Source organism: Rosa rugosa, chromosome 1 (genome assembly GCF_958449725.1).
Source record: "Rosa rugosa chromosome 1, drRosRugo1.1, whole genome shotgun sequence".
Lineage (NCBI taxonomy): Eukaryota > Viridiplantae > Streptophyta > Magnoliopsida > Rosales > Rosaceae > Rosa > Rosa rugosa.
The window spans coordinates 56,277,503-56,288,076 of record NC_084820.1 but is presented as its reverse complement, the minus strand read 5'-3'; the positions used below and the strand labels follow the sequence as shown (position 1 = coordinate 56,288,076).

The 10,574-nt window shown below is 36.9% G+C and overlaps 1 protein-coding gene across 1 annotated transcript; it reads right to left on the bottom strand.

Moving 5' to 3' along the window:
* Positions 1–2,899: 2,899 nt before the first annotated feature.
* On the bottom strand, positions 2,900–9,324 carry LOC133725586 (beta-amyrin synthase-like). The gene is made up of 18 exons (XM_062152887.1): positions 9,067–9,324; positions 7,119–7,304; positions 6,783–6,872; positions 6,462–6,659; positions 6,199–6,283; positions 5,791–5,957; positions 5,506–5,694; positions 5,303–5,416; positions 5,066–5,185; positions 4,816–4,938; positions 4,622–4,720; positions 4,410–4,466; positions 4,260–4,306; positions 4,030–4,173; positions 3,718–3,895; positions 3,436–3,516; positions 3,233–3,316; positions 2,900–3,137 (listed from the first exon to the last, which is right to left on the bottom strand). Exons 1-18 carry the CDS (start codon positions 9,271–9,273, stop codon positions 3,018–3,020), a joined length of 2,289 nt encoding a protein of 762 aa, XP_062008871.1. The 5' UTR covers positions 9,274–9,324; the 3' UTR covers positions 2,900–3,017.
* Positions 9,325–10,574: the final 1,250 nt, after the last annotated feature.

Here is a 10,574-nt window from a genome sequence, read left to right as displayed (position 1 = left end):
TGTTGTACACTCACATGTCTCCATGACCGAATTGATTATACCAATGAATGCATCTATTATATCCATTAAGGGACACAATATTATTGCATCATCAAGAGATAATCCATTCACTCATAAGACAACTATGGTGTCTCAGGTCAAATGACTAATTTGTATTATTGCAATTTAGAGTTCAAGTTTGACATGTAAGTAAGACTCCATACAAGAACGATCGCGTTCAGGGCACGTTTACTTACTTGGAATGGAATTGAATGTAATGGAATGATTACGGAGTAAAAATACCCCTGTGTTTACTAACACATAAAGGAATCAGAATTATTCCAGGTAAAAGAATTCCTGTGTTTACTAACACATGAAGGAATGAGAATTGGTGTAGGTCCCACCTATTTATCAGGAATCGATTCCTGAATACTCAGGAATTCGATTACGAAGGGGGGAGATGGGTTTAGGAATCATTCATCCGGAATCAATACCGATTCCTTTATTCTCTCATTCCACTTGTCTCCGATTCATGATTATTTTCCATTCCAAGTAAGTAAACGTGCCATCAGTGTACTCTTTAAGTTAAGAGCACCCACATACTTGTATTAGTGTCTCTACACAAATGACAAGAGACATATCATCCTCCATATTGAGCATACATAGTATGTGCTAGTCTTTCCGGATTATCAATGTCTAAGTGATAATCCTATGACTAGGAACCTTTTAGGATAAGAGTGTGAAAGAGTAAAGGTCTCACACATCTAACTCTTTAGATTACTTTCTCTTTAACTCATATTCCTTGGACCTTGTTCAATCAAATATTAAATATAAGCAATGAACAATAAACTTGCCCTTTTGATTAATAATAATTACAATAATAATTACATCAAAATGATTGTTTTAGGACACAATTCCTTCATATATATATATATATATATATATATATATATATATATATGAAGGTTCCATATGGACTTCAATTACCCAAATCAAGTGACTCTAAACCACGAAGCGCGTTTTCAATAAGATTAAAACGATCACTATATGGATTAAAACAATCCGGACGGATGTGGTATAACCGTCTAAGTGACTACTTGATTGGAAAGGGATATATTAACAATGAAATATGCCCATGCGTGTTCATTGAAAGAACAAGTTCCGGATTTGCTATCAGGGCCGGTCCTGGGAAATTCAAGGCCTGGGGCGAAGAATAAAATTGGGCCCTTTATATAAAAAAAAAATCAAAAATATTTCATATTGATGAAAAAAAATTGGGCCCATAATGACACATATAAAAAAAAATGAGACAACTTTTGCATTTTTGATGTACTATTAGCCTCTCAAACAACATTTTTTTTTTATCCATCTACTGCAAAATTTTGGGCCCTGGGCTGTTGCCCTGCCTGCCCTGGGCCAGGGCCGGGCCTGTTTGCTATTGTAGCAATTTATGTCGGTGACATGAACCTAATTGGAATTCTAGATGAGTTAAAGGAAACTGCTAAGTACTTGAAATCCGAATTTGAGATGAAAGATCTTGGAAAAACACGGTTTTGTCTCGGTTTAGAACTCGAGCACCGTAGTGATGGGATTTTGATCCATCAGTCTACATATACTCAAAAAATTCTAAGGTGCTTTAACGAAGATAAAGCAAAGCTTGTGAGTACTCCCATGATTGGTCATAGTCTTGAGCCCGGAAAAGATCTGTTTCGTCCAAAGGATGAGGACGAAGATTTATTAGAGGCCGAAGTGTCATATCTAAGTGCAATAGGCGCATTATTGTACTTAGCTCAATGCATAAGACCGGACATCTCGTTCGCAGTGAACTTGTTAGCTCGACATAGTTCTGCGCCAACACGCCGCCATTGGATTGATGTAAAGACAGTCTTTCGATACTTAAAATGTATGATTGATATGGGCCTATTTTATCCCTATAGAGAGAAGTGACGGAAAATTGGGATCGGACCCCTAAAGGCAAGTCGCCGCCGTCCAAGGTTCGGCCGCCGGCCATATTGCAGGCGCCGCCATCAATGGTGGACGGTGTTCTCCTCCTCCCCTCCATCAAAATAACCGTGATATTTTTATTGGTTTTGCTGATGCAGGCTACCTCTCTGACCCTCACAAAGTTCGCTCTCAAACGGGTTATGTCTTGACCATGGGAAGCACAACGATATCTTAGAGGTCTACGAAACAGACACTTGTCGCTACTTCCGCGAATCATGCAGAGATTATTGTTCTATATGAGGCCGTGCGTGAATGCATATGGCTAAGGTCTGTAATTAGACACATTCGAGGAATGTGTGATTTGAAGTCTACCACGGATGAACCTACATGAATTTATGAGGATAATGCAGCTTGTATTGAACAAATGAAGTGAGGTTTCATCAAAGGTGACAACACCAAGCATATATCGCCTAAGTTCTTTTATAATCAGCAACAACAATCACTTCTAAAGATTGAAGTGAATCAAATCCGATCAGAAGATAATGTAGCGGACTTATTCACTAAGTTGTTACTTAAATCCACCTTCGAGAAACATGTGAAGAGCATCGGATTGAGAAAGTTATCCGAACTCCCATGATTGTAGCAATCAGGGGGAGACATCGACATTAGGGGGAGGTATGATGTCTACATGTTCGATCTCGAAGAGTGAAGGACGTGTTGTACTCTTTTTCTCCTCCTCGAGCTTGTTTTTGTCCCACAAAGTTTTTCACTCGAGCATGGTTTTTAATGAGGCAACAGATGAAGCGTCACCACTAAGTTTATAATTTGAGCAGCACATGGGGGACTGTTGAAGGAAATTGACTTTTGTGTGCCTTATCAAACTAGGATTAGTTCTATGATTGTAATAGGAGAGAAGGTTTTAGAATTCCTAGTCCTATTCAGAATAGTTTTCCTTGTATCATTAGAACATGTACTCTGTAATCCCTATATATAGGGCTCCTATTCTGAATAATGGAACACACAATTCTCTTATCAATCTCTCTCAAATCTCTCATTATTAAACAAGTGTTTTACAAACACGTACATCTAGTCATCTACACATCTATCCAGAAGGAGGGAAGGGAACGATATTCTCCAAGAGCCCAAATTGGGAAGATATTCCTGTATGCTGCATAGTGTAACATGGCATTGACATTGAAAACCCCCATCAGTTCCTGTCAAAAGGATAAAGAGAGGAAAGATGAGTAAAATATGATAGTATCCCTGCTGCACAATGCACAGTATATAAAAACAAAACACAGAATGGTACCTGTTGGGGGAAATCTCCATTTTCCAATTGAGAATTAATCAAAAGCTTCGCAGCTCTGTGAATGGGAGTAGGGTCTCTCTCGGCCTATTACCAACAAAACCAAAAGAAAAATATATCTATTTGTCAACTTAGGAGGGGACATATGTTAAGAAGTATAGATACTGGGGAATTGGCTAGCACATAAGATATGAATAAATACAAACCTGTCCACCATGAATTAATCCTAGTAGTCCCATTGCAGTCTGCACCAAATTCGACCGGTCGCCTTGAAGAGGTGTATAGATCTGTACAACCATATCCACAGAATAATTTGACTTTACCTGAAGGGATAATATTATGCTTTCCTTTGGCCAATTATTTAACAGCTCAGAACAAATAGCTGAACAGTTAAATATTCGACACTCAGGTCTTTGGGAATCCCACCCCCCCCCCCATATTCGTGTTATCATGTAAAGGGGTAGATGAAAAAGAAAACAAGAAAAAACCTTGTTTGTACAAGAAGTATAGCTCTCTCCCCAACCACCATTATTTCTCTGTATTTTGAGTAAAAATTCAACACCTCTGCGTATCGCCTCACAATTTTTGTAAGTTCTACCAGCAGCCTTCAACCCTCGGATTGCAAACCATGTTCCATAGATGAAGCAGATTCCCCATCTTCCATACCTGTGAAAGCAATAGCACTAGTCAATCTACTTCTTTTTTTTTTTTTTTTTTGTAACGATCTACTTCTTTTCTTTAATTAACAAAGTTCAAACATGTTTATGTCTCAAATATATCAATCAAAGGGAAAAAAATACCATGAGCCATCAGGTGTCTGCATGTCTTCAAGGTAACATGCTGCATTTGTGATGAAATCATCGATATGTTTCTTTCTATGCCCAGGGTATAACTTCCTGAATAAAGCTAACGCTTGAATTGAAGATGAAGTGCACTCAACATACCTGCATGACTCTATAGTTTAGGATTCAACGAATGTATGTCTAGAGATAAGGATTCAAAGAATGAAATGTTGGGTGAAGAAGTTTACTCGTATTCAATGACGACATTCTCGAGAAATTCTACTGGATTGAACCACTGAATAAGGAGGGAAAGTATATGCATGTCAATGTAATGACGTACAACAAAATCACAGAATTTTTTAAATTCTTTGCTCATATATAAGATTTTCTCGGTTTACCTCCAACCATTTTGGAGCTCCTGTTGGCTGCCAGGCTGATACACCACCATTTGAATTCTGATTCAAATCATAAAGATTAATACTTGGGACAAAGAACAAGTAATGAAAAAATACAAATGAGCTAGTTGCTTGAGTAAGCATGTCGATATATAAAGTTAAACATGTAGATGCAGAACAAGAGAAACTCGTAGAATTTTCAATCTAGTCCTCACTTGCAGAGAAAGTATGACATTGACAGCATCATACAAGCGCTCAGATTCAACTGGTTCACCCATGATTTGCGTCGGCATCATTGAAAGCAATAGGCAACACTGTTATAACACATAATTAATTAGTAAGCAATATATGATTGTTATGAATGAGGCTCAGTCCTCAAATCCAGAAAAGCACAGGATTGAAAAGTCACCTTCAAACACTCTGCAGTACAATCAGAAACTTGCCATCCATGATCTTGGTCAGAGAAAGTCCAACCACCTTTAGAAATGTGACGGAACCGAGATAAGAAGTCACCAGAAGGATTATCCCTAATCTATAGTGTCACAAGCGAATAAATATTATAGCCAACCGAATGTAGAAGAAGAAAATATAGGCTTGATGCTCAAGGTTAACAGAAAACAAGAAGAGGGAGGCTTTTAGGACTCATTAAGCATGGAGACCTGAGATTTTTTTAGGAATTCATGTGCTTTCTGAAGTACAGATCCAAGTTCATCAGTGAGATTTCCAGCAAGCAAAGCTTGAACAGAAAGACTAGCATCCCATGCCTGGCTACCAAAACTCTACGTACATATGAAGTATCACAATTAGTATATTCTTTGATGGCCCAAGTAGCACTTCCAATAGAGAAGTACAAGTGAAAGCCTGAGTTCAAAGCTGTAGAAAATAGCTATGCAGACCTGCGTAGTTATTCCATCTTCTGCAACCCATATGTAATCTATAACTCTTGCAAGATGCTTCTTAAAGGGTTCTCCATTCGGATCTTCAATCCAGCAAGCAAGCATCATTAATGGCTGCCAAAAACAATTGAGGTTACATTATCAAAAATTAGATTTTTTTACACAATGTCTTCCAACTTTTCCTCAATTAAATATTTGACTACCTTTTCCCCACATCCAATTGTTATGTATCGACTATTTTCATCTTCATAATGAATGTGTTCAATAGTTTCTTGAAGAGCCTTCTCTCTCAACTTATTGAAGGGCCAGCAAGAAAGAAGAGGCTCATAAACCGTGTTCAGAGTATCCCACATCAAACATTGAAACTTGCCATGGGGATAGTAGTTATCCTCCTGTACTAAAAAATAGATGAGTCGTTACAAACATCTCATTTTGGTATGAAGTTGAACTATGAATTAAAGTACAAGGTGCAGATCATATATACTCACCTTTGCACATAGATGGCGTACTTTGCCCCATTGAATTTCATTGTATGGCTCATTGTACATTTCTTCTCTCAGTTGTAGAATGAGAGGGGTGATGGGGCCAACAAATCTTTTCCCAAACAGATACGATGTAGGCAAGTAAGTCAACCGGCAGTAGCAGTACATTTTTGCTGAGCATACAAAAGCTAGATTAGAAAGCTACAGAGATAAAACTAAATGTATGGTTCAATAAGGACTAAAATTTTTATCTTCCAAGGCTAGGAAATAATTCAGTTCAAGTCACAACCTTTCTCCTCAACATAGATTGGACAAGTTTCCTACGGTTATCTAACTGGATAAAGATGGAAATTACTGTAACATGCATCAAACGGATGAACTTACCAAGTTACAGTAAAAAGAAATTAAACAAACCTGGATGCAAAGGGAACAAAGAAGGGAAAATCCAAAACTCTGGGGGAATCGGGTGGCATCCCTCCCACTCATACACACCGAGTATCTACAGTGGAAGAAAACTAAATGAGAGAGACTGCATTAAGTCATTGGTTCATAGAGTTGTCAACAAATCCGGTTTTAAAGTTACAAATGAAGAAAAACATAGTTCCGCCAAGAATTTTAGCAGATAACCCTTGTGAGAATAGTATACTAAGCTGTACTGGTTTAGAAAATTTTCATACTGCCATATAAGTCTTTCCCCAGGATGATGAATGTGTTGCACCACCATGATCAAGAATCCACTTGCGTGCTCTTGCACAAGCGTTGTTTAAACCACCATCGGGTCCTTCTCCAAGTAGACGCATGCAAATGTAATTCAGAAGTGTACAAAACATCATACTAGGGCCCTCTATGTGTAATCCCCACCCACCATCCTCGTTCTGCAATGTACAAAACTCTTAAGCTCTACTGATACCATATAGAAAAATGATGAATATATAGAAATTTAAACAAACTGATATGTTCATTTCACAAGACATTTAATTAAGTTCTGTGTACTTTACCTGATGACAGTATATATATCGAAGCATTTCCTTAAAATGCTCTGCAGAGAATACCTTACTAAGATGCCCCGTAATATAGAGCGATATGACCTGCATTTTCATACAAACAAAGAAAAGGTGAAAAGTAGTAGTCAAATCTAATTGCTTCAAAACACAGATGTATTAGTTTCATCTTTAGCATGCTTTGCACTATTATTCCAACTGATTGTTAGGCACTTAATGATTTAATTGAACTTTCTGGTTACCAATTAGTGGCAGAAAAACTGGCCTTAGCTTAACAATTTGTGCATTATTGACAGGTTTTAGGCATATTGTGGAATTGCATTGCATACTCACCAAGGGAGGAATATAAAACATGGGACCGGCATTTTCAGCAGGCCAATGGCCGTGAGGTGATTGCAAGGCAGAGTAGAAGGTAGCTGCCCTTCTAAATGCAGCGGTGGCCTTTTTATATGTACAGTCCTCACCATCCTCCACCTTTACTTGGGGAATCTTTTGTTTGAACTTTTTCTCTCCCAGAAGCTACAAATTCAATTCGTTAATACTTAATATTAAAAGAGGAGTATTTTCACTAAATAATCCCTAAAGATTGGACGTAGATGAGAGATTGCATGATCTCATATTAAGCTTATTTCACTAAATAATCCCTAAAGAATGGTGCATCAAAAATGGAAGAAGAAGAAAATAGAGAATTCGATCAGTTTGATTCCAATGATGTTGATATAAGATTTTTGACTGATTCAATGGACAAAATAGCTTCGTTATCTCTAAATTCTTCATTGCTCTACTGTTTCTTTACTCAAATGGCTATTAAATACAATCTATCATGCTTGGCGTCGTTCAATGCAATTTGAGTTGGTGTTCAATACAATTTGGGTTGGTTTACAAAGATACAAAATTCAATTTACAAAATCTTCCTTATTTTTGGCTGTACAATTGTACTGTATACTGTGGTGAAGTAATTATTCTATGATCCCGGACTACCACATAGCATTGCTATGTGGTGATCCGAACTAATAATATCACTTGAATTTAGTGGGGACCTTGCAGGGGATAGAAAAAAAATTTAAATGAAGAGAACATTAATCATAAATAAGTACAAGCCATATGAGTAGAATGTTCCATGCTAAGTTTGCTCTTTTGTGTAACTTTGTTGGGATTGGTTTTGATTTTGTCCTCCGTCCCACTTGTACTCTTTTGCTTCTTTAATCAATTTCCGAGGGAGGATGTGTTCAGTCCTCCCCTCGTTTACCCAAAAAAAAAAAAGTACAAGCCATATGAGTCAATGACATCAACATGAAGCACCACGTGTACCATATGGTCCCAGACCATATTATAATTTTCCATTGTGGTGACGTGGTGGACTCACGTGAAAAGTCTAGTATATCTTAACATATAATATTATAGCAGAGAATCCATATCTCTTACAACAATATCTCTCTCCATTAAATAGCGACAGTTTCTATCTGTACTATTAATAATGGACGCTCTTTTTCTTGTCAAAGGGTTTCACCAAATTTTAAAGTGCCAATAATACCCATAAATAACATAATTATCAAATCAAGCCAATAAAATATAAGTAGACATAGTGTAAAATTGAAAAAATAACTAAACCAACACTATTTTATGTCCCCAAAAAAAAAACCACTATTCTTTCTAGTTAACCTATTTTTCATGAACCTCACAATATCACCTGCGAGAAACGCAAGCACGTTGCTAGTTACAATAATATCAACAATGAGCCAAGATTTTGCAAAAAAAATTTTAGGGAGATGGTATTTCATCAAATTCAATCAATTTATCAAAATATATTATTAAACAAAGATAAAAGTGAAGACTCTTCAAGATGAATGGTTTAAGAAACACGCTATCAGAAAATCCAATAATGCATTACGTATTTGTTAGCACAATATTGTTCACCTAGTCAGTAATTGATCAAGAAATTTATGCTCAACCACCATTGGTTGTAAATCTAACAGTGGAAAACAAAATAACTCAACTTAAAAATAATTATTTCCACCATTGAATTTACATCCAAATGTGGTTGAGCATATTGTTTATTAACATATAGAGGTGCATGCACGATCTATAATCTTTTCCTTTTTCTTTTTTTGGTTAGAACAGGGACTAAAAAGTGAAAACTCTCCGACCCTTATTGATTGTGAAAAATAGAAAAAAAAATTACAACCAAAGAGGAGAAAAAAGACCTGCCTCATGAAAACAATCAGATAGACATTAGAAATAACACAGACAACTTAACTAACATATTCGAATAATGTACCACCTGCATTCGGCAGAGGAGGTCACTACAAGCCTGGACCCGGTGACGATTGTTGTAAAAACTTAGCCGAACTTCTTCGACCTCTGCTCGCTCTTCAGGTGTGCCGGCAGCCGGGTCGAACTCCCATGTTTGCCTCCCATGGAAGTTGTTTGTGCTGAACAAGTAAGGGTCATTATTTGCACCTTCGTCTCCAAACCTAAGCTTCCACATTTTTCTAGTTTAATTCTCTGCAGTGATTAGTGATAGAACAAGCAGGTAAGCTTCCAGCCTTCCATATATATAGCTAGAGCCTAGAAGGATAGGAATAGGTATGAGGACGTATAGGTATATTTAGCTAGAGCCTAGAGGAATAGGAAATAGTTATGAGTATGTATAGGCCGGCACTTCTCGAATCCACTGAGGGGCCTCGTGTGTAGGTTTGTAGCTTCTTTACCTCCTGAATATATAATTATATTTCTTTTTATGCTTACTTCACCCATGAGAGTCTTTTTAATGAGAACCACTATAAAGAGGACTTTTGTGTGAGACCTACTTTTTCAATCATATTTTTGCAAATAAACCATTAGATGTTTAGATATTTATGTGTAGATTATTTATGCAATTATTGAACCAAATTGAAAATCGTTAAGACATTCATAATCGTGATGTATTATTTATGAACATGAACTGTTATGTTTGACAGATTTGGTTCGTGCATTAATTTGATCTAGTTTAGTACCTTAACAATTAGCAATTTGAAAGAAAAATTTTCAGATGCATACATAAACATCTAACGGTTGATTTACCGTGATGTAATCGAAAAGTGGGTTTCCCAAACCGTTGATTAGAGAGTTCTCAACTAGTCCTCATTAGAATTATAATCATCGAAATGATTGTGGATTTATCATCACCCAGCGCTAGAAGTGATTATTGAATTACTATAACGTGTTGCATGTACATGAAGACTCCTTTCACAGAATCGTCGTTGTCGCCTCCTATTTAGAAATTGAAGCGAAGAAATCTTCTCTCCTCGATTTGGTTTGCAGAAGACCAGCTGTTAGGACTGAAGCCTAGCTGTCTTCACGAACTCCATGAAATTAGATACTGCTCCTAATTGCTATCAACTACATATGATCACTACCTTAATTACAAACTATATGTCCAACTTTGGCACAACAATTTTGATAAAGATTTTTATGAATCAAGGCCGGTCCTGAGATTGTAAAAGCCTTAGGCAAATAATTAAAATGTGGTATCACTTAAAGTTTAAATAATTTTAATCTAGGGTATGGCGCGCTCTAGATTTAACCTAGCTATATAATTTTTGAACCTAAATTTGTCAAAGCCCACGTGGCGGACAGGTGGATTAGGCCCACAAGACATAATGAACAATCATGGTTGAATGACCACGGCGTAATAAATAACTGCGGTTGAATAGCCACAACGTAATGAATGGCCGCGGTTGTCTAGCTGCGGCATAATGAATGATTGTTGTTAAATGACTGAGACATATTGAAGATCTATAAAAACTA

What these genes read in the sequence shown, in the direction of transcription:
- LOC133725586 (XM_062152887.1), bottom strand. Translation starts at nt 9,273, where the DNA reads ATGTGGAAGCTTAGGTTTGGAGACGAAGGTGCAAATAATGACCCTTAC. An exon ending in GGGGAAAGACTTATATGGCA is followed by an intron (nt 6,284 to 6,461) that starts GTATGAAAATTT and finishes CTTCCACTGTAG; the next exon opens with ATACTCGGTGTGTATGAGTG. An exon ending in AATGTCGTCATTGAATACGA is followed by an intron (nt 4,174 to 4,259) that starts GTAAACTTCTTC and finishes AGAGTCATGCAG; the next exon opens with GTATGTTGAGTGCACTTCAT.